General features: G+C 34.2%; 4 protein-coding genes across 12 annotated transcripts in view; 2 read left to right on the forward strand and 2 right to left on the reverse strand.

Annotated features, from left to right (window-relative positions):
* Positions 1–749: 749 nt before the first annotated feature.
* On the reverse strand, positions 750–12,443 carry Cnot4 (CCR4-NOT transcription complex subunit 4). 8 transcript variants are annotated; one of them, XM_083031793.1, is made up of 17 exons: positions 12,316–12,443; positions 10,996–11,174; positions 8,981–9,062; positions 8,526–8,827; positions 8,271–8,412; positions 8,020–8,139; positions 7,644–7,909; positions 7,421–7,533; positions 6,607–7,257; positions 5,065–5,253; positions 4,541–4,881; positions 4,110–4,394; positions 3,609–3,873; positions 3,271–3,333; positions 2,929–3,185; positions 2,655–2,802; positions 750–2,560 (listed from the first exon to the last, which is right to left on the reverse strand). In XM_083031793.1, exons 4-17 carry the CDS (start codon positions 8,753–8,755, stop codon positions 2,553–2,555), a joined length of 3,078 nt encoding a protein of 1,025 aa, XP_082887919.1. In that variant the 5' UTR covers positions 8,756–8,827; positions 8,981–9,062; positions 10,996–11,174; positions 12,316–12,443; the 3' UTR covers positions 750–2,552. The 8 variants fall into 8 exon arrangements, with proteins under 8 accessions (XP_082887919.1, XP_082887918.1, XP_082887912.1 ...); XM_083031792.1 differs by having other exon boundaries at positions 4,110–4,400; XM_083031786.1 differs by lacking the exon at positions 750–2,560 and having other exon boundaries at positions 2,620–2,802; positions 4,110–4,400.
* A 350-nt stretch (positions 12,444–12,793) lies between these two features.
* LOC145932666 (uncharacterized) lies at positions 12,794–14,233 on the reverse strand. The gene is made up of 4 exons (XM_083031794.1): positions 13,702–14,233; positions 13,499–13,612; positions 13,255–13,411; positions 12,794–13,151 (listed from the first exon to the last, which is right to left on the reverse strand). The coding sequence occupies exons 1-4, from the start codon at positions 14,011–14,013 to the stop codon at positions 12,964–12,966; spliced, it is 771 nt and encodes a 256-aa protein (XP_082887920.1). The 5' UTR covers positions 14,014–14,233; the 3' UTR covers positions 12,794–12,963.
* A 1,533-nt stretch (positions 14,234–15,766) lies between these two features.
* On the forward strand, positions 15,767–19,193 carry Orc2 (origin recognition complex subunit 2). Of its 2 annotated transcripts, none has more exons than XM_083031799.1 (9): positions 15,767–16,121; positions 16,268–16,342; positions 16,461–16,685; positions 16,784–17,067; positions 17,815–18,029; positions 18,103–18,235; positions 18,312–18,552; positions 18,628–18,858; positions 18,934–19,193. In XM_083031799.1, exons 1-9 carry the CDS (start codon positions 16,028–16,030, stop codon positions 19,128–19,130), a joined length of 1,695 nt encoding a protein of 564 aa, XP_082887925.1. In that variant the 5' UTR covers positions 15,767–16,027; the 3' UTR covers positions 19,131–19,193. The 2 variants fall into 2 exon arrangements, with proteins under 2 accessions (XP_082887925.1, XP_082887924.1); XM_083031798.1 differs by having other exon boundaries at positions 15,768–16,121; positions 16,781–17,067.
* Positions 19,194–19,510: 317 nt separating this feature from the next.
* Rdx (BTB/POZ and MATH domain-containing protein rdx) overlaps positions 19,511–22,307 on the forward strand; it is a 74,328-nt gene continuing 71,531 nt past the window's right edge. Inside the window, exons 1-2 of the mRNA XM_083031807.1 lie at positions 19,511–20,495; positions 20,783–20,835. The gene's annotated coding sequence lies outside the window, so the exon portion shown is untranslated. The remainder of the gene's footprint in view (positions 20,496–20,782; positions 20,836–22,307) is intronic.

A 22,307-nucleotide genomic window follows, 5' to 3' on the forward strand; every position in this document is an offset into this window, starting at 1 on the left:
GTTTAAATATACGCAGTCTAATATATGCGTATATTGCATTATAATTCTCTACCTTTATAATTTACTGACAATTTAAGGCTCCTGGCTCCTTTCCGACCATGTCGAAATCGTGACGTCAGAGGCGAGAAAACACACGCTAAAATTTCTTAGATGCCATTTCGAAATAAAAAAATATTTCGATGAAACAGCACTTCAGATGGCTTTAGCACACTCTTAAAAAACCCCGAAAACTATCCTTTTCCCTTTATAATCAATCAACAGCTGTAAAATGTAATATGAAGCCCAGTCCGTCTGGTCTTTGCACATGTGCAGTCATTCCGGATGTCGAAGTCTCATATCTCGATCATTTTACAGATGTTGATTGATTATAAAGGGAAAAGGATAGTTTTTGGGGGTTTTTAAGAGTGTGCTAAAGCCATCTGAAGTGCTGTTTAATCGAAATATCTTTTCATTAAAAAATGGCATCTAAGAATTTTCAGCGTGTGCTTGCTCGCCTCTGACGTCACAATCCAATATGGTTGCGGTGAGCACCCAGGAGTCTTAATAAGCTGACTTAAAAAAAAAAAAACATGACTTATTGAAATAATTACATCAGAAATGCTTAGTATCGCTGTATAATTTAATTGTAAATACATAGTGAGACAAAGAGAATAAAAAAAAAAACTATGGGAATCAATTGATTAGTAGATGGAAAAAGGTTTATATGTGAAATACATGATAATAGGTAAAAAGATGAGAACTCTGAAGGATTTTTCATTGCGCATTATCGTATATTTCTCGATTACCTTATACTGAATTAAATTTTATAATTATAATTTTTTATTATCTCATTCTCTCATTCTCTTGTATTATATGTGACGTTCCTTTCTTCGTGTTATTCATCATTAAAACAGCAGATATATCAATATTACCTGCTGGGAATAACTCTCATTCAACGTATAATTCGCGTCATATGTACATCGTGGTACATCGTTCAGACGTTTCTCGTTTATTGTTCATCATACATTGTGTGTTAATATATGTATATTCCGCTTGTTTCTTCCTTTCTATCTCGTTTTACATACGTAAATAAAATACATTGTTGAGTTGTTAATTTGTTTCGGACAGCCGTCTTTGTAGTTTCCCGTCAACATCAACAACACATTGATAGCCTTATTGATATCGCAATTGTTTTTTAGTTAGTACGGAAAAAAATAATTTTTGTTAAATAATCTGTACGATCTGGATATTTAATTCAAGATTCACTGAAAGCATCTCATTAAAATAATCATCAAAACTAATTGTAAGTTTTGGCAGATCCTAAGCTAACTTTTCTTCGTTTTTTAATAGCGAGTCTCTGCTAAAAAAAAATATCACAATGCGTCGATGCATTCATGGAAAAGTTATATGCAAAGATAATAAAATTCCATGCTTGTTTTTACTGCAACATGACATTAATCATCGTAACAGTGCCAATGATAAAAGGATTTTAGTTTTTCAAAATCACTGGATAAAGCATATATCAATCATTTTAATACAATAAAGTGACTCAAGATTATAAAATAGCAAAAAAATGTATAGAATAACGCGTAGTATCGCATATTATAACCGATTATTTTTTCTATTTTAAGAATTTCTTTTTCCAAATTAGCTGTTTTTCTTTCAATTGAGATTTTTCTCTTGTACTGCTATAAATATTTTAGTCTTCTTACGTTTATTATATGACCATATTAAAATGAGAAAGTGAACAAAAGATAAAATATTTTGATTCTGCACTATACCCCTTGTGTGAGAATAAAAGAACACAGATTAAGGAATAATCTCAAAATAAAAGTGCGGTTCCAATAATCTTAAAATAGAAAAGCTCGATTGTATTAGATAGCGATACAAATATAACAATGTTTGTTTATACAATAGAACTTTTAAATATAAAATAAAATTTTTAATTTAAAACATTTTTTTAAATGACAGATACCATATTAAACAATGGAAATTTCATTATATTTGCATTTTTCCATCTTTCTAATTATTTTTTTATTTCTTCAATCTTTTTTAAACAGATATATTGTTCTATTTTATATGTTGTAAAGTAAATAATATCTCAATAATATTCATCATAATAATATGTGTATGTGTGTGTAAAAATTCAGAAAGAGGAAATGCAGTTGCAAAATATTGTGATCATTCCTTAATTTCTTAATCATAATTCATTTGTTTAATACCTCAGATCCTACATGAACTTTCCTTATAATGATAAAATCAGAGACTTTAAATATGATAAATTTTGTTATAACTCAGATAATAGTGATAAATATCGTGAAAGAAATGTATATTGATAATCTTTGCTTACATTGTGGGAGTACGCATTAACTCATATTATTCTGATATTTTATTCGAATAAATACTCGCACAAATAAATGGAGGTTTAAAATAAAACGTTGAGATATAGAAGAGTGTTAGGAAAACGTACATTAGCGACTGTCGTTTTTTTTTTCTTTCTTTCATTTGCTGGATTTGATCTTGCCATGTCCGGAAACATTACGACGTCTCAACTCGTTCGCCTCACATAAGACTTATAGGTCTGCAATATAGACGCTCTGTATATCTCGCGATACGATGCAATTATAAAGGAACTTTCTTTTAGTTTGCACGAAGCTTGATCGCGATCAACTTACTTTCGATTTCTGATCCTGCAGAGATGAGTTTAGTATGTGGTTGTGCGGTCGCACTCGGCTGTGGATTACTTAATTGTCCTGCAGTCGTGGGTGCAGCGAACCCAGGAGGTGGTTGCATCGCCCAATGCTGAGCAGATGCGTTCTGTTCCTGCGTACGTGAAATGCAATTTTTTTTTATATTTGCAACTACTAGCGCACTGTTCAATATTCGCAATTACGATAGATGATAAATTCGAAAGGCAAAAATATAATTTAAATAGACAAAATTCTATACCTGTTGCGCATTATGAGCTACAGTGTGAGATGGATGAATGTGAGGAAACTGCCATGTGCTGGTAGTTTGGAATGGAAGAGGTCTAGACGAGGTAACTATAGCCGGATCGATCGATGTCCAATCTGCAATAGGTCCGAAATTGTTCCATCCTTTCTGGTGCAAAGCTTGATGGTGAAATTGCTGCTGTTGTTGTTGATTGTTAATTTCACACCAATCTTTCAGAGTGTAGACCGCATCGCTCGTGCACTTGCCAATATCTATCATAAATCGATCGAGTATTAAGGATACGAGATATACGTAAAATATTCTCAAATATTTGAAAGATGAAGATGAAAAAATTACTTTGTGTGTTGAGAAGCGGATTTCCATTGGGAAGATATGCACTCTGTTGGGGTGGTTGCGCACCTGCAAACATAATACTGAACTCAATAAATCAATAAATAGCGACACTCCGTCAATCTTAATCTACAGATATAATTTGCACTTTTCGTGAGTCACTTTACTACCCAAATAAATTCGTATGTAAATTTTCGTAAAATTATATCATGGAAATTCACGGATAGATCGCGGATACAACTTATCTTCGTTTATGATTACGATAGATTATCGTGTACGTATGTAAACTTCACGCACTGTGCACAATGATTCCTGATGCCTGGAAAAATTGGAGAAACACTAACCAGAGAGGGCGCTATTCGTTGGTGCTGGACGTGGTATACCGAGACCAAATGAGTTCATGTGATTTGGCGTGGAACCAAGGAAACCCGGTGGCGGAAGGCGACTACGTTGTCCTAAACTGTTGGTCGTCACGGTGCTCTGTGCAGGGCTCTGCGCGCCGCTTTGTAACAGATTTTGTGGAAGACGAGACAGAAGGGAATGCGATTGAAGCACTTGAAGATTTTGCAAGTGCTGAGCTTGTTGCTGCAAGTGTGCTATGTGCGCAACCTAAAAATAGTATTTGTTTCCATAAATTTTACTTAATATTTGTACGTATATATTATCCAATGTAGTAAATTTATATTATTAGTGTATAGGACACTTTTCTAAAACATTTGCCCGAACATTTTATCACACAATGTATTTATGTATTATGTATTATTAATAGTACTGTTTAAAAAATGAGAAGCCCATCAACATGCAATTTTCGAGACACATAATAATATGTTAAACGAGATATTTACTTGTGGAAAGTGTTGCTGACCAAGGCTCGCGAGAGTTTGTTGATGCTGCACCCTAGTTTGCTCCTCTCGTTCTCTCTGTTGTTGCTGCTGTTGGTATATCCTCTGCTGTTGTATCTGCATTTCATTTTCCATAAGTTCGGCTAGTGCCTTCTGTGTCTCGTGGAAAGGATCGAAACCTAAATCGTCGTCCGCTTTCACGTCTGACCCTGCATCACGATGATTTCGAACTTCTTCCAGTGTAGCATGGCCGTTTTGTTTTATATATTCACAATTTTCTTGATTCTGCTGCACCTTAAAAATTGCATATGTAATATTAGTATGTATAGTAGCGCTGAATCATATTTCTCTTCGGTAAAAAAAGCATACATAAAAGATATCTCGTGTTATTTTTTAAACATACAATTTGAAAATTTTATCATCATTTTATTCACCTGCATATTAAGCCTTTGTTGTAGTGAATTTTGTTGAAAGTCTGCCATAAATTTAGATGCGGAATTTACAAGTAAGTTAGGCGTGAAGGTATCAGATGATGATTCCGTGAGTGTAGTGGTGTACGGTGCATTTATGTAAACCTCTTCATCAACAAAACCTTCGGAATTAAATGTTACGCTCGGCGATTCAGGTGGGCTGGATTTTGGTATTAGATGATTCGTTCGAGACGATTCAGGTTGAAAGCCGAAAGCCGCTTGCCAATCTTCGCTAGAATGAACTGAAGGTAAAGAGTCGGGTATCGAAGCCACTCCTGTACTCGTCCAATCCAGATTTGTGTTTGCTACACATTGAATAAAATTCAATTGATTGACAATTTCTTCCGCTAGCTGCAGTATTGTATAAATATGCGCAGAATATGAGAATGAACTGAAATTAATTCTAAAATTATCTCCACCAAATTTCAATATTTTTCTTGAAAATAACACAAAAGAAGTATACATGTATGAAGAAGTAGTATACATGCCTGCAAGAGAATTAGGTAGCATTGAAGTGGTGGTTGATATTTTTTGGAACGTGTTTGAACTGAAAAAACTGTTATTGTCCGGCTGAAAGATTGACCGATGGTTGAGTTGCATTTGAGATCCATTGTGTAATCCTGGTGGTGGTGGTGGATTGGCACCTTGTGATGAATTTGTGCTAGCTGGCGATGAACCTACAGATGATGCGCAAAAATCTCTACACTACACGACGCGTAATCAACATCATTTCTATACTCTTATATAATGCCAGAATAAACAGTTATTCAAACTATTTCTTTTAACAAAAGATATGCAATAAGCGCATCTAAACAAATATTATAAATTATTTACATTCTTATGTATATTCTTATAATAATAAAAATACCCAAATGAAAGTATATCATCATAAGATAAAAATAGTGTTCAAATAATTTGGAAACATAACATGTTAATCATTAAATAATTATATTAATACATCAAACAATTAATGTTTATACAAATACTTATTTCACTGTAACTTAAAAATAAAATTAAGTGTAAAATTAAGAATAAAACACAAAAAACACAAAAAAAAACGGCTATCACTGTTTTTCAAGCATTCTCTTTATTTTGGCATATATCAATAACTGTTTGATATTATTCTACAGTATTCAAATATAATTATAAAACACTTTGGTATACTATACATAATTTAAAACTGTTTATCATTATTTGTTTGCATTCAAACAATACGATATATATTTAACGCAAAGAGAATAGGTAGACATATTTTTACTAAATTGTAATTCTTCATAACTCAATGGAGATTATTATTGACATTGTATTATTAAAAGATGATTAAGTTGAAATTTGGATACATTAATATGTTATTAACATAAAATTGCCTCTGATTTCAAAATGATAATTTGAAAAGCATAAAGAGAAAGATAGAAAATCACAATTCAGATATACATTTTATTGTCAAATAAAGATGTAGAATTGTTTCCTAGTAAAGTAATATCACACATAATAGATATTTCCAAATGTTTTTTAATTAGAATAATAAATTTTAATAAAAAAATATAATATTTTATATGTATGTGCTTTGTTAACATAATATGAACTGTTTATTCATGTCTGAACATAAATTGATTACACAACAAAGATAATTCTCTCATATAATAATATTATTGTTATATTATATATTATTATATATATAATATAATATTATATATTATTATATATATAATATAATAATATATATTATTATATTAATATATATTTCATAATATATATATTTTTTTTTATATAATATATATATATATATTTATATATTAATATAATATTAAAATATTTCATAATCCAAAAATAATTATCTATCGCCAAACATATAACGCAACACATTCCTTGCAATCACAAGTTATATTAATGAAATTCGTTTCCGTTCTTTTCTTCCTTTTATAGTATCTAATTAAAAAACATTTTTATCGTTTTGTACAATTATTGTTTGTCCGTAAAAAGAATACATATAGAAATAATCACGATAATCATCATCGTAAGTAACTCACCCAAAATAGCAGCAGTACTGTTTTCCTCGCTCGATTCGGCCAAATGTTCGGTTTGGTGATTTACATTTGAGTCTTCCGTGCTCGAGATGGTACTCGCTGGCGTGCTACCTTCGCGCTGCTGATCTGTTTCACTATCCGAATGCCGGCGTTCCCCATTTTGTAACGTACCATTTACTTTAATCTCGTGAGACTGTGATTGAACTAATTTTGATGTTTTGCTAATTTGTTGCGACTGTGGCTGTTGCTGGTGTTCCATTTTACACTTGTTACCTAATTTTTGTAATATTTCACTGTTCGTATCAGCGGAAAAGTTTCTAACATCCTTCTGCCCGGTAATTTGTGACTGTGAACTACTCTGTGTGTTGATTGAATTCGATTCGGACCGCGACGTCGTACGGCTACCATGTTTTTCCTTGTTTTGACTATTTTTATGTTTGTTTCGAGCTGCCTGCGCCTTGCTTTCGCTGTTACTTTTACCCCGTCGTACACCCACGCCATTTTCACCCTTATTATTGTTATTCTGTTGATGCGTAGCCACCCCGGAGGATATATGACTCTGTTGAACGACCGTTCCACTTCCACTCGTTATATTGTTATGTTGCGAAGTTGTTTGCACAGATGATGATACTTCTTTACAATTGGTTTGTGTGCCTAAAAACAGAATATTAATATATGTATATAGTATTTAAATTCCTTACAAACTTTTTCATTTACGAACTGATTATTTTCGCCTTTTTTATCTTTCTTTTTTTTAGCAATATTTATACTTTAAGAATGCATTTGCTATTTTTGTGGATTATTTAGAAAGACTCACTATTTGTTTGTCCCGGCTGTAACGAAGGCCACGCCTCTTTAGTTTGTGATGAGTTTACAGTTCCGCTTTCCCTAACAATACTGCCTGTTACAGGTGGTGATGGTGTCGGTTTCCTATGCATACAAAGATTATTGCAAATTACAAAAATTAAATTAGATTCTCATGTATCTAAAATAGTTTCACGAAATCACGTAATTTTGTTATGTCTAAATAAACTTTATACCGTTGCACCAAAGATACATGTGCATGTAACGATTGCACCAGCTTGCGTTCATACTCTTGATGTTTCCCTTGATGCATCTCTTCTTTCGTAAACGATGCCTCCTGGTCCCCAAGATCGTGCAGGTACATGCAATCTGGCTTCGGACAGGCTTGGTTACGCATAAAATGCGAACAGTACTTTGTCGTTCCCAATGATGTTTTTATTGTCCGACCATCCACAACAATGTTATTCACAGCCTCTATAGCACGTAGCGCATCTTCTTGACGCTGAATAATGTACAAAAAGTTATCGTTTCGTTTACAAGTATCCATAAAAGCAGAAATAAGAGTCAGAATTTAAATATCACTTAAAAAAAGAAAAAGGTAAAATAACTCACTTGATAAGTAACATAAGCCGAAGCACTGGGGCCTTGAGACCCTGCGTAGGAAGTACTCTGGTTAATTACGACTTTGTGTATCTTCCCAAATTTTCCAAAATATTCGTGTTTCTTTAAAACCTAAAGCATGCAAAGTATTATAGATCATCTTTTTATTTATTTATTTTTTCTCTTAAAGACGATGTTGGCAGAGATCTATGTGTTATCAATATTAGTTGTACAGAGAGGTAACTTATCAAAAATATACTCACGTCTGCATCTGCCAGTCGCATTGGTAATCCTACTACAAACACTAAATTTTTTTGTACTACTCTCACATTTGCTAGATGTTTCCGATTTTCTGTAACTTTCTGCTTCCGTTGTTGATCCTTTAATCTCTTTTCAGCTTTCAATCTAAAAAACAGAGCAGGAGAGACGTGAATTTGAAATAAAATCGTTGCACTTTTGAATTAAAATACAATATATATGATAACATTAATATAAATAATAAAATTACTTCTAAATACCTTGCTATTTCTTCCTTAGTAAGGGGTTTAAAATCAGCCGGATTTTCAGAGTAGGCCTTCCGACATGCGGGACACAAACCGTTCTCGTCGGTACGAATTCTGTGCCAACAAAAACGGCATATTTGATACCCACAGGTGCAGGGGAAGAAATTCAGATCGTCCACCTCTAATGGTTCCATACATAGAGGACATTCCACTGCATCTTCTCCACTTTGATTCAATACTGACATCTTTGTTGCCGATCTCGTAAATGTCACCAGATAACAGACGCAAAACACAAATATTTATCTAAGTGCCAAAGTCTGTAAACAAAAGATAGTACCTCCTGAGGTTGGAAAGAGAAATATAAATAAACATATATTGATATTTAATTATGTTAATCAATTTGAAAGCTACGACTTCTATCAAATACTATACAATTGTACATTTGTCAAATTCTTTTATATCTTACTTACATGCAAAGTCGTCACTTCCCTGGTTTTTAAGTATAATTGACAGTGCTCACTTCCTTTTTATACTCTGGAACCTCTTTTCGATCTGAAACAGAATGTCGCATCCGCAAGTTGTCACAACTATCGAACTGTATATTTAAGTCGCCGATCGTACACATATCGAGGAGATAATCGCGGAGAGGACGCGTTTTTATCCCATTATCGCAGAATATTCGGCGATTGACGTTTCGATTCGATTTGCATGCCACGCGTCGCGCGACAACCTAAACATCTCAACGCGAACTGTTGCTGTCGCTCGTGGGGGACGAGAAACGTAACGTAAACGTGGACACGAGTACGGTACTTTTTCTCGCGACGCAAAAGATAGGAGATGTACGCGAACGGAGCGAATCACTTTATTAAATCAAACCCCGAAGTCTCTCCTCCGTTTCAAGCAGTTCGAGCACTCCGTCAATTACACTCTTCTCGTTTTGATTCAAAACAGGTATCTCGCTCGAGCGAGATGAAGGAAGATGGAGAAGTAAAATGTAAAAAAGAAGCACAATAATACGAAACGGCGATAAGAGGGCGATGACAGGTCGCCACGGGCTCCGTTTTGACAGGAGCTGTCAGATTGGAGAGCGAAAGGGAGAAAAGGAGAACGCGCGAGAAAAATAGAGACAGAACGAAGCGAGAAAGGTGAAGCGAACAAAGGAGACGTACCGGAATTCTCGCGCAATTACACACACAAGAAGTGAATCTCGCGCGACGCCCTACGCACGACGCAACGATGACTTGTCCTCGCCCAAGAATTCGCTCTCCTGCGAAGACGTTGAGGTTGCAGACCACGATGGGGGGAAAAAAATATTTCCGCGAACACACACGGTATTACAGATTTACAGGGATAGGGTCACCGTCTCTCTCTCTCTCTCTCTCTCGCGCGCGCGCGCGCGCGTCTCCCTCTCCTCCCTTTCTCTCTCTCCGTCTCGTACACGACAGAAACGCGAATCGAGAGGGCGACGATCGGGCGAAACAGCTGTTGTTGGCGTCCGCGAGACCCAGCGAGAAACGTCAAACGGGTGCGAGTGAGACGATTCTACTGGCTACGCCATAACAGAGAGACCTACGCGAAAATCTGTCGCGGATGGCCGGCGTGGTGGGGCATGACACGTAAATTCCGCCTCTCTCGGGTACCTTCTTGGCCGCGAGCGTATACGCAAGGACGACGGTCTCTCACGACGCGAATCTCAAGGGGGTAGACGGGGGGAGGGAAGCGAGGGGGACGGAGGACGGGATAGAGAGAGAGAGAGAGAGAGAGCGGGTGGTTGAGAGGGACAGACGCAGAAACGAGGATGACAGAGGGAGGGATGGTAGCGAGTAGGTGATAGGGAGAGAGGGAGACCGCGAACGGTGTCGACGCGGCAAGAGCGACAGAGATGGATCGCTACTATGTACTGCTCGCGTCCTCTCCCTCTCTCTCTCTCTCTTTTACGTGAGAGAGGTGAGATTCTTCGTCTCAATCTTTGTTGCCAATCTCTCTCTATCTCTTTCTAGCGAGCATCTATCTCTGTGTCCCTCGCGACATTCTCCGAGGGATGATCGTGCGAACTCGATATATACGCGACGACGCGGCGCGATTCAGCTTTCCATTTATGTAAATGCAATAAGCACACTTATGAGCGTGATCGACACGGACGACGGCGATGATGACGATGACGACGACAGAAACGAAAACTGCTGTTTGCTGCTGCGAACGTCACTCGAGATTCTACGAACCGTCCGCCAGAGGGGTTGGTTCGAAGTAGCCCGAAATTCGGGGCATATTACCCTGTGTTCGCGTTTAACCTTAATCCTTAATCGCGAGACAGCTCCCAACAAAACGCGCCTGTCGCTCTCTCTCTCGCGCGCGTTTCTCCTCGAGTCCGATTCTCGTCGACGATCGAATTTTCACGGAGCTCGTGTGCATATCACACGTCCCAAACGGGTGTCGAATATATATATCGTGTATATATATTCCGCACGGTCCTTTATTTACTTACTCGCCTCTCACACGACTTTTCCACTAACAATTCTCTTTCTTTACTGGGAAATTTTTCTATAGTATTCTACTGTCCCGGGATTTGTGTGGTTGGGTGCGCGTTCTCGATCGCGCATGCGGATGTGTGCACCGCGGTTTCTTCCTAAGCGTCGCGAAAACGGACTTTGTCACTAAACCACCCTGAAACAAATCACTAGAATTAGAAGACGCGACAAGCGATGAGCGATAATTATATGTCATATATAATTAAATAATTAAAGATGAATAAATATTGTTATTGTAAGGCCCTGCGCACAATAGGAAAAATATTAGGAATAGGAATAAATATTAAGCATTAAGCTTCCTGCACAATACAAAAGTACAAGCAATAGGAACAGAAAATAGAAAATATTCATCAATGACATATATATAGACGAAGTATTCTATCTGCGGAGTGAAGCCGGAAATTGGCAGAATACGACAGAGTGAGATAGTTGTTTTGACACTTTTCTTTCTCACTCTATCGTACAGGGTTGCGTTCGGAAACGTCATTGAGTGCATTCCCTCTCTTTCTATATCATTTCTCTCTCAGTGATATAGACAGAGAGGGAATGCACTCGGGTGACGTTTCCGAACGCAGCCCAGAAGAGAATATGGCCGCCCTCTAGCTGTCAAGTATACTGTCATGACAGCCAAAAGATAGAGTGAGAAAGAAGAGTGTCAAAACAACTAGTCTCACTCTGTCGTATTCTGCCAATTTCCAGCTTCACTCGCTGCTACAGTAAAAGTATAGGAATGCTTCGTCTATATATATATATATATATATATATATCGATATTAATCAATAGAAGCAAAGAATATCTATTGTTATCCCCTAATATCTATCTGCTTCTGTTGATGCATGGATATTTTTATTCTCTGTTCTTAATTTCTATACTTTTATATTGTGCAGTAGGCCTAATGCTTAATATTTATTCCTATTCCTAATATTTTTTCTATTTTTTCTATCGTAAGGCCGTAAGGCCCGTTCTACAATAGGTGTCGTAAGTCGTAAGTCGTAAGAATTGACCAATCACAGTCCATTATTCTTCTCGAATTCAACTGTGATTGGTCAATTCTTACGTCTTACGACACCTATTGTAGAACGGGCCTAAGCAAATCGTCCAATCACAGTCAAGCATTCTTATTACGTTATGATAATTCTTCTCTATGATTGGACGATTTGCTTACGGCTTTACGATTACGACTAAAATTTTTGTACGTGCAATGGCCTTGACGACTAAAATTTTTGTACGCGCAATGGCCTTAAGGAATTTATATATACCTGTTTATTATTTTTTACCTTGTTTTTTAACGAGATGATAAGTCTGTTCGTATTTGCCTGATATCCGGAAATGCGTAACGCGAGCCTGCGCAGTAAACAACCACTCACGAGTATTCATAACCTTTCTATAGCCTTTCTGTTATGCAAATATCCTGAAAATTTACATTGTTTTAGTCTTTTAAACTGACCTAATCTATATAATAGTAGAGAAATAAATTAATTATAATCTAGGGCAATTTAGAGAGTGAGATATTTTGAATGATATTAAGTATTAAGATTGATCACATATGCATCGACTATAAACATTACATTTGTCTGTTTGATGTGACCGAGTCTTTTGAAGATATTTAGCAATGATACAATTTTAAAAAATTTGAAACTAAATATCTTATATATATTAAAAATAAATCAGTATATATAAATACATATCCGTTATGAATAGAATATTTTATACATTTGTTTTATTCTATCGTATTGAATATGTTTTCATCGTATGATTAGTATTTGCACGAATGTATTTATAAAAATACATAATTTGTACATATATTTGCAGCCGTCATAGCGAAAAAACAAATATTCTTTCAGATTCTTTTTTTACAAAAATTCTTATATCAAGTACCTTATTACTTTTATAGTTATATGTATAAAATTTGCTCCAATTAATTCCTAGTTTGTTTTAGGAAAACTACGTTTCCTCGATCTCCTCTTACGTTCGCGAATAACACCAAACAATGGATGTCTTGTTTTTAAATTAGGGAACTCTATACCAGAGTTCTCTACAGACACCGGTTTTACTTCCGGTGCTGCGGATAATTTCCTCCTTACAGTTAATGAACCAGCTGGCTTGATATTTACTATATAGGAAATATTAAAAAATTAATACATAAATGATATACAAAGAAAAAGCATGCAATTTTTCTTTTTTTCTTTGATTTCCTATTGAATCAAATGAATTACCAGTCTTATACACATGCGAAGTCTTCTTGCTATTAAAAACGCATGTAACATTGTAGTTCATATTTTGCGCAATTATACAATATCGTTCGTCTTTAATTTTAAATTTTGATTTATCTTCTAAGGTTATTGTTTGACCACGAAGTTCTTGCGGATCTATCTATGTAGTAAAAACAAGATTATATCCTAGATATTTTAAAGCGTTAAATAAAAAAATTGTACAATTGTTCTATTACTATTAACTTACTGATCTGGGAAGATCCATGATCCAAATGTCTTCGCTATCTGATATATCCTCCAAACTATACGTGCAGGATATATTTTCTTCTTCTAGATTTTCTTTCTTAACTATTTCTTGAAGCTAAAAAATATACGAAAAAAAAATAAAATTTCCATATATAATTCTATATATAGTTCAATTTTTTTCAATAGAATTAATGATTGTCTTACAGTACGTGGTCTTGATGAATTCGAGGCAGATGATCTTGGTGCAGATACATTGCTTGATTCTTCAACGTTACCGTTCGTCTCAACAACTTCATTGTTCACTGATTCTTTGTTTAACGATTTTTTCAAGATACTTTTACGTGATTTAACCGCAGGGGTCTTGCTTGCGCTAGGTGGTTGCGTTTTCGTATTTATCGTAATAGATTTACGTTTATTTTTCGGCGTAGTATCTACAGCATCTTCCATTAATACCATCGACTTATTTAATTGTGTATTCAATTTCGTTACCGAGTCTTCACTAATAGAATCCGTCATGTTTGTTAAAAAATAAGCTTAAATATATATAAATAAATGCATAAATATATAATAAATATTCCTCCCAAGAACACGTATGGATGTGAACATCAATGCGAATGGCGCGAAACCACTTTTTTCATAGGTTATAACCAAAGAGTAAAGAGAAACAGGAGGGAGCATATGGCTCGAGCTAAGCGGACGGAAGTGAGTATATATCCCAGCATAAAAGTGGACACTCAAAATGGCTGCTTATGGGCGCCAATATTGAATGGCTTTTCGGAGATACTGGAAGAACCTCAAAATTACGGTAATTAGAAAACAATTTGTTATGTAAAGTATGACTTCCGAAATAATTTGCTTTGGAAATTATACTTTATTCGTAATGTTTTTATCAGCGAGTTATCTCGTGCATGAGAATCAAAAAAATAAAAGACAACCATAGCCAGAATATAAATATGTTTTAATAGAGTTTAATAGATTGAAAAGCGTTTATAGATAGAAAAATTTTTTATTACTATTTATTTAGAAAATTAGAACAGTAGGTATAAAATTCTTGTTATTATATTACTGATAACAATTACTAACCGGTGAAATGTTATCCCATAATCTCGTCGGTGCCCATAATTTCGCGCTGTTGTTGTTATGCCACAGGCCTGACAATGCACCATGATGCTCTATTTCACTATTTTTTTTACAATGATTGTACATAAAATAATATTTGACGCACACGTGTCTGCAGGCTCCGACAACTATAGCTGCAGACGACGCTATAACGTCAAAAAAGTGGACACTCAAGATGGCGGCCATGACGTACTTCCATCAGCGATTTGCCTAGCCCCCACCACCGATACATTCCCTCCTGTATTTCTTTACTCTTTGGTATTCTCCCTCCATATCTATATCCTCTAAGGTATTTCTTTACTCTTTGGTTATAACCACAGTATACTTACATACAATAGGGACAGTCCTTTGTCACAGTATAACTACATACAGTAGTGACAGTAGCTGTCGGCTCCTTTGATGTAGCCGTGAGTCGATCACGTGACGGTCAGCCATGTTGTAAGCCTTACGGGCGCTTCATTTGAACATTAAGAATCGCGATAACGTCTTACGCAAAGTCTTTTTTAATGAGATAAAGATAATAATGCAAATTATTTTCTGTTTTTAATGTTAGTATATTTTAAAAATGTATTAATAAAATTATAAAACAGTATATAAAACGTGATTGTTGAAAGTTAGCAATATACCACCACAATATTGTGATATCGCCATGACAGTCCGCCATGTTCTTAGCCTTACAGCTAACGCATGCGTAAAAGAAAATTTACTCGCTGATTTTCTAGCACTGTCACTACTGTATGTAGTTATACTGTGCCTTTGTTCTCAAATCAGCCGCGCAGATTTGCTTGCGCATTGTAAGCGACCATTTTTATAAGTCATGCCAATCCCGTTCAACATAAAGAACCCAATAACTCCATTACTGTGATTACATTTATAGTAAAATATAATCTGTAAAACTACAATACTATCATTTTGATTTCGCGTTTTATGCAATATTAAATTTTTATTCAGAAAAAATGACTATAAAATAATATATCGAAAATATTTCGCGCAAAATTGTTTTAATAGTAATGGGTACAACAAAAATATTGATACGGTGCTGCAACCTAAAGACATGGCGGACTGCTGAAAGGTCAGCTAAAAAAGATCAAAGGTTCCGACGCTGTGTGTCCCTACTGTATATAAGTATACTGTGGTTATAACTATCTTCAGATAACGGAAGTGACGTGTGAAGATACTTTTTATTAGGATGCCATACGACGTTTTGATTGGCTGCTATCATAGCAACTTTTGGAACCCTAGAAATTCTCTATTCGATAGCCAATCGCTACGTTCGACAGAGTTTCAAGTCATATGAATGTTGTATCAAGTTTCAGAAAGCTTCATTTTAACAGAACAGTAACAGAGAGTGAAAGAGAAAACCCTGAAGAATTTCAATTGTATTTACAAAAATTCCGTGCACGTGTTAAATATGACGTCTCCCAGAAATCCGAGAAGATCCACGCGAATAAAGGCTATTGTGAATTACAAGGAGGACAGCTTCGAAGAAAAACGCGAGAAATCTCGTAAGATTATTAATATAAATTATTATATTTCTTTTAATATCTTTATAGTTATTATAGAAATATAGATATGTTCTATAATTAATATTCTTTAATATATATTTATGTACTCCTTTTAAAATTATTATATCATATCTTGTATCTTATAGCACCGATTAATGCATTGGAAACTGAAATAGAAAAGCAGCTTGAAGATGTCAAAGAAGATGTACAAAAGCCACTTGGTAATTGATAAAAATTTCTATAAATTTTTGTGTTATATTTTACATTATTATTATTCATTTATCATTGGCTTTTATTTAAGATTATCTATCTTTTAATATATCTATTTTACTCTTTTAGAACTATTTTCAGAAGAGGATGTTAGCGGACGAAAATTATATACATTTCAAACACCAACAAAAAGGAATAGCATGATGCTTAAAGCCAATCAATGCCGTACACCTGAGACTCCAAAAAGTTTGAAAACACTTCCAACTTTAAGAATTGTTCTTAATAAGATTATATCAAATCCAAATAATAATAATCTGACTTCGAAATCTGATTCTGAGGATATTAAAATAAAAAGTATAACATTTTATTGAATATATTCTACAGTAAACGTTATAAAAAGATATGTATATTTTTTTATATCTTTTTGATCTTTTTTTTCTTGTATTTAGTAGTGTCTCGAAAACGATGTTTGCCTAGTGTAAATTCAAGTGGTGATGAAAGTATATCAGAAGAGAGTGAATATATACCCACAGATAAAGAGAGTAATTCCGAATCTGATGAGATATCTGATAGAAGCGAGGATAGTGAAAATTCTGATGAGAGTAAAGAAATCTACAATCCTAGAAGGAGAGACAAACAAAGTGGGCTACAAAAATCTTTACCAAAACGTGAAGTACAAAATACACCTACCACCAGAACAAGAAGAGGACGTAAATCTATTGCTTACAAGGATTATGTAAGTTGAAATTAATTAAACTATGTATAATAATAACATAATTTTATATATATATATATATATATATATATATATAAGTAGTATTTATCAATGAACACAAAAGTTATAGGTAAATATAATTAATAAACACCCAAGTCATGTTGATTTTCAAAAAAATCAACGATTGTTTCCAACTTATAAAGTAAAAATACTTTCTTTCATCATAGAAAATGTTTGATAAAATATATATCAAATATATATGAATAAATTTATATAAATTTATATATGAAAAAATTTAAATCTTGATGTGCCTCATTCATTGAAGCTCATCAAAATGAATAGAAAGAATTGAACAGCAAAACATATAATTCCACAAAGCAATCGTTTTTGAGTTTATAAGTTATTTTCTGTAATATCCTTTCTATTAGTAATAATGCAGTTTATGCAATTACTAAAAATTAGTATCTTTGTATGCGAGTAAGAAATTCTTGTATTAATCCAAAAATAGTTTATCTACAAATAGAAACAGCTTTTACTTTATACATTTGCCAAGATCAAAATATTAAATAAAATCATTTTTGCTTTAAAATTTGGAAACAATTAATTTTTGAAACTTTTTAAAGCTTTTTAATGAGTACTTCGCATATGTACAAAGTTTATATGAGTTTTTGTGTGCATCCATATTGTACATTGTAAATAAATAACTTTATACACACACACACAATATTAACATAATATATAATTGTATATATTTTTTAATTTTTAAAGCATATAAAGACTGATGAATACTTTGAATCTCAATCGGAAAAAATAATTACATCGGATCATACATTAGGCAGGCTTCGAAATCCTCGACTTACTGAAGAAACATTAGATGAATTATTAATAAATCAAAGTCATATTTCCACAATACACAAGAAACGTATTGGTTCTTTAACAGAAAATTATAAATCATTTTTTTCTATGTGGCAATTCATAATGGAGTAAGTATTAAGCAGTATGGTTTTTAAAATATAAAACTTGGTTATAAGTTTTAAAACTTGCATTAAATTGTAGAGAAGGTTACAGTCTATTAATCCATGGTCTGGGATCAAAAAGAAATTTAATTAATGATTTTCATAATGAGATCATATTCGATCACCCAACATTGGTTATAAATGGATTTTTTCCCAGTTTATCAATGAAGGAGGTAAGTGAATTATACTTAAATAATATCGTTGTGCATTATTAATTAAAAAAATATCTTAAAGTAAATTCTCTTTCAGATACTCGATAACATAATAGTAGATTTACTGGGTTTAGATTGTCCAACAAATTTTAATGACTGTCTAGAACTCATTGAAAAGATGTTGACAGATAATCCAGATGATCGGCTCTATTTAATAATTCATAATATAGATGGAATAATGCTACGATCAAGTAAAGCTCAAAATGTCCTCGCTGGTCTAGCAGCCGTTCCTAATATTCGAGTCATAGCATCTGTTGATCATCTCAATGCACCGTTACGTAAGTTACATTCATCTTTATGTTGAATTCAAATTGATTCGATATTAATTAATATCCATAAATTTGTTATTTCAGTTTGGGATCATATAAAACGAGCAAAATTTAATTTCTATTGGTGGGATGCGACAACGTTTTTGCCATATCAAGCTGAAACTGCATATGAAAGTTCTCTATTGGTTCAACAAAGTGGTGGACTCGCTTTATCTTCCCTTCAAAATGTCTTTCTCTCCCTCACCTCGAACGCTCGAACGATTTATTTAATTCTTGTCAAATATCAATTGGAGAATAGCAGCAGTAATTTCACAGGTAATCACTAGTTGTACATATATTCTATTACATCGTAACTAGCTTGACAAATATCTAATAATATATACTAATTAGGAATGCCATTCAAGGATCTATATCGAGCAGCGCGCGAACAATTTTTGGTCAGTTCTGATTTAGCATTAAGAGCACAGTTAACTGAATTTATAGATCACAAATTAGTACGAACTAAACGTACATATGATGGTGCCGAACATCTAACTATACCTCTAGATAAGAGTCTCCTTAAACAATTCATGGAGCAATATGGATAATTTATTTGATGAATTTACACAGTATTGGCTTGTAAGATTCAGAAAATATATTTTTATATGTGATTTTTTTGGGGTGAAATAACTGATACAAAAATAATAATTTAACGATTATTTATCAAACTATTAATTTATCACACATCATTAGTTGGTTTCATTAAGATAAACTAATTTATATATATTAATATTAATTTTATTTGACATATGTTCGTTTTATATTATCTCGTTTTATATTATCTTTGTCACACGTCACAAACAGAAATATCCTGCGATTGTAAATATTGCAATCGTGCTAAAATTAGTTATATTGAATGTTAAATTTATTCTCTTTTTCGCCGTTTGTTTCTTATACTCTATCAATTTTTTTCTCTTTCCCTCTGAATTATACGCCAATCTTATTTTAAGTGTAGAAAGTGTGCACTTAGTGCAGCTAGAGAGAACAGCTGTATCGAGAAAAGCGGCGCTCGTGTCGCGGAGCATCGTGAAGTTGACGCGAGATAAACGAAGGCGCCAATCGTATCTCTCTCGTGATCTCTTATTTTTACATAAAAAGACGGACAAAGAGCGTGCATATACGCGAAAATGTGTTCAAACGGTCGCGCACGGTGAAATTGGCGAGACGCGAAACGCGAACGTCGCCTTTCGAGATGACAGATTCATCGGCAAGTGTGAAAATGAAACTGAAAGCGAGTGATGGTGTTGGGTTAGGTTATCCATTTCTCGTCCACGCGATGTGAAACAGCGCGAAGCTGCTTCACTTTCACTCGCATCGATTGCAAACTTCGATAATCGCAATCGGTTCGAAAGCGGCGATAGGCGCCAAAGGTCGGTTCGTCGTCGCGTCGCGCGATCCAATTTTGTTCCTCTTTCGCTCTCGGCGAGAGGAAGGACATTTCTCGGTCCGTCTGGTGCGCGCATGTAAAATTTCCACGTGATATCCGCGAGTGATACATATATTGGCGAGGAGAACGTCCGGAGATTCGGAGTGGATGATACGCGACTGGTTGGGGCCGGGGCTGGCCACGTCAATTGACAACGTTGTAAATAACACGCCGTCCCTCGTCTGACCGTTCTGACCTTACACTAAGTCGCACGTGCGCGAACGCGCGCGCCGCAACCTTGACTTTCCGATTGAGTTGTCATGCAGAAAGAGTGAGAGAAACGCCGCGCCGAGAGTCAGTCGAGTGGTGAAATAGCCGCGTGTACGCTTTTTTTTCCCCCCTCCCCCCCCGCGCGAAAATCGCGATGGCACTCGCAAAATATTCGCCAAACGCTCGACGTTCTCCGTAAATATTTCACGTCGTCCCGGATCATCGATACTTTTGCCGTTCGATCATGCCGAATCTTCGGCATTTATGAACAAAGAAGGTATAGCGATCTCTCTTTTTTTTTAGATGCTTAATTTTTTTCGTCGCTCCAAAAATCTTGTGACATAAAAAGAAAGATTATATATCAATGAAGATCACACAGTGGTTATGTTAGTCTTTATCTCTCTCTCTCTCTCTCTCTCTCTCTCTCTCTCTCTCTCTCTCTCTCTCTGTCATCTTTTTGTATATCCATATTGAATTCAAATATAAACTTGGATTTAAAAAATATATATGTATACATCTATAGTTGAAACATAATATAAATAAATATACTTATTTTTTTTACAGATTGTGAGAAAAGGAGGTAGCTGCATTAACTTGATTGTTAACTGCATGTGCATGTGAGTAATTGAAATTATGCTACTTATATTTCTCTGAAAGAAAGGAAACATAAATAAATTAATTGCTATGAAACAAATTGTTTAATTGCTGGCAATGTAGAATTGCTGGCAGCGTAGCTTTAAAATACTGTTTGTTGTTCTTCTTGTTTGCTGCGTATTGTCAAGTCAAATTTTTCTACATATTACTATGTACTATTATTTTATTTTTATTTGTGCATATTTGCTTGAGAGTTTGTTTTATATATAATATTATTTATTACTGTTACACACACACACACACTCTGTATTTAAAGGAACATTGTGCACAGCTATGTGTAATTAATAGTACGCAGTATATTTTTGGCTAATCGTTTCAAGAGTGCAATATTTTAAATTTTGCTGTTTATTTAATGATTTTTTAAAAACAGTGAGATGGTTTCAAAATTGTTTTATATATTTTTGATTGACATTTTAAAACAATATTTATTATTGAAATTTTATATTACAAAAGGAACACGAAATAGTATTATAGACGTGTTCTGTTCAAACATATGCAAAATTTATTTATGTTTGACAATGATATAATATGATTGCTGCTACCATTATTATTATTTTGTTATTGTAAAAATGTGATTGATAGAAAAAGAGCATTGAATGAATATCTGCGTTTTTATATGAAAGAAATTAGTAAAATAATTTCTTTTTTCTATAACTAAGAATGATTTTTTTAGAGAAAGATTTTCTATTTGATTGCACGATATTGTTATAATATTCTATAATATTAATCCGGTATTTTATCTACCTGCAAGTTTACACATTGTCGAGAAATTAATTTCTAACACTTGCCAATAGATGGCAGAACATCGAATATTTTAGCACGCGTAGTCCAACAATGCCCACATTATAATTGCAAAGTGAAAGAAAAATAGAATGGCATCTGCTAAATATCGCGAAAATTTTCTTAATAAAAATATTGTGACTTTTACATTCACATATTATTTATTGCAAATATTTTTGGAAACGCCTTGACTTTTTTTTTGCTTACAATGTTTTTTTACTTGCAGTTGTTCATAAATATTGAAAAAACAATTTGTTTTTATGAAATAATATCATATTTCAATTTTGAATAATGACGCGTCTGATGTAAAAAATAGAGAATAGCCGGTTTTCACTTTGCACATTACTCTCATAATAGCTCGAGAAAGCGATTTCGTCGATTTTTAACCAGACGTAGAATTATATCCTGTTGTCGTCGAGTGAAAGTTGTCAAATTGTCCTGAATGTGTCTGGCGTACAAAATCGTTGGCGTGGGTGATACCAAATTTATAACCGTTTCGATCGAGATTTCTCTCAGATTTTATTAAAATTTCTCTATGACGCGGAAGTAATTTTCGTCGTTCGATAGATTCAAATTGGGGTGGGCGTTGAAAAATTCCCTCTCTTTCACTCTGAATCATTCATTTACTATATCTTGTTTCTAATTATACATCGTT

Source organism: Prenolepis imparis, unplaced genomic scaffold (genome assembly GCF_030444845.1).
Source record: "Prenolepis imparis isolate NDT839.2.m4 unplaced genomic scaffold, iyPreImpa1.0 SCAF_2, whole genome shotgun sequence".
Classification (NCBI taxonomy): domain Eukaryota; kingdom Metazoa; phylum Arthropoda; class Insecta; order Hymenoptera; family Formicidae; genus Prenolepis; species Prenolepis imparis.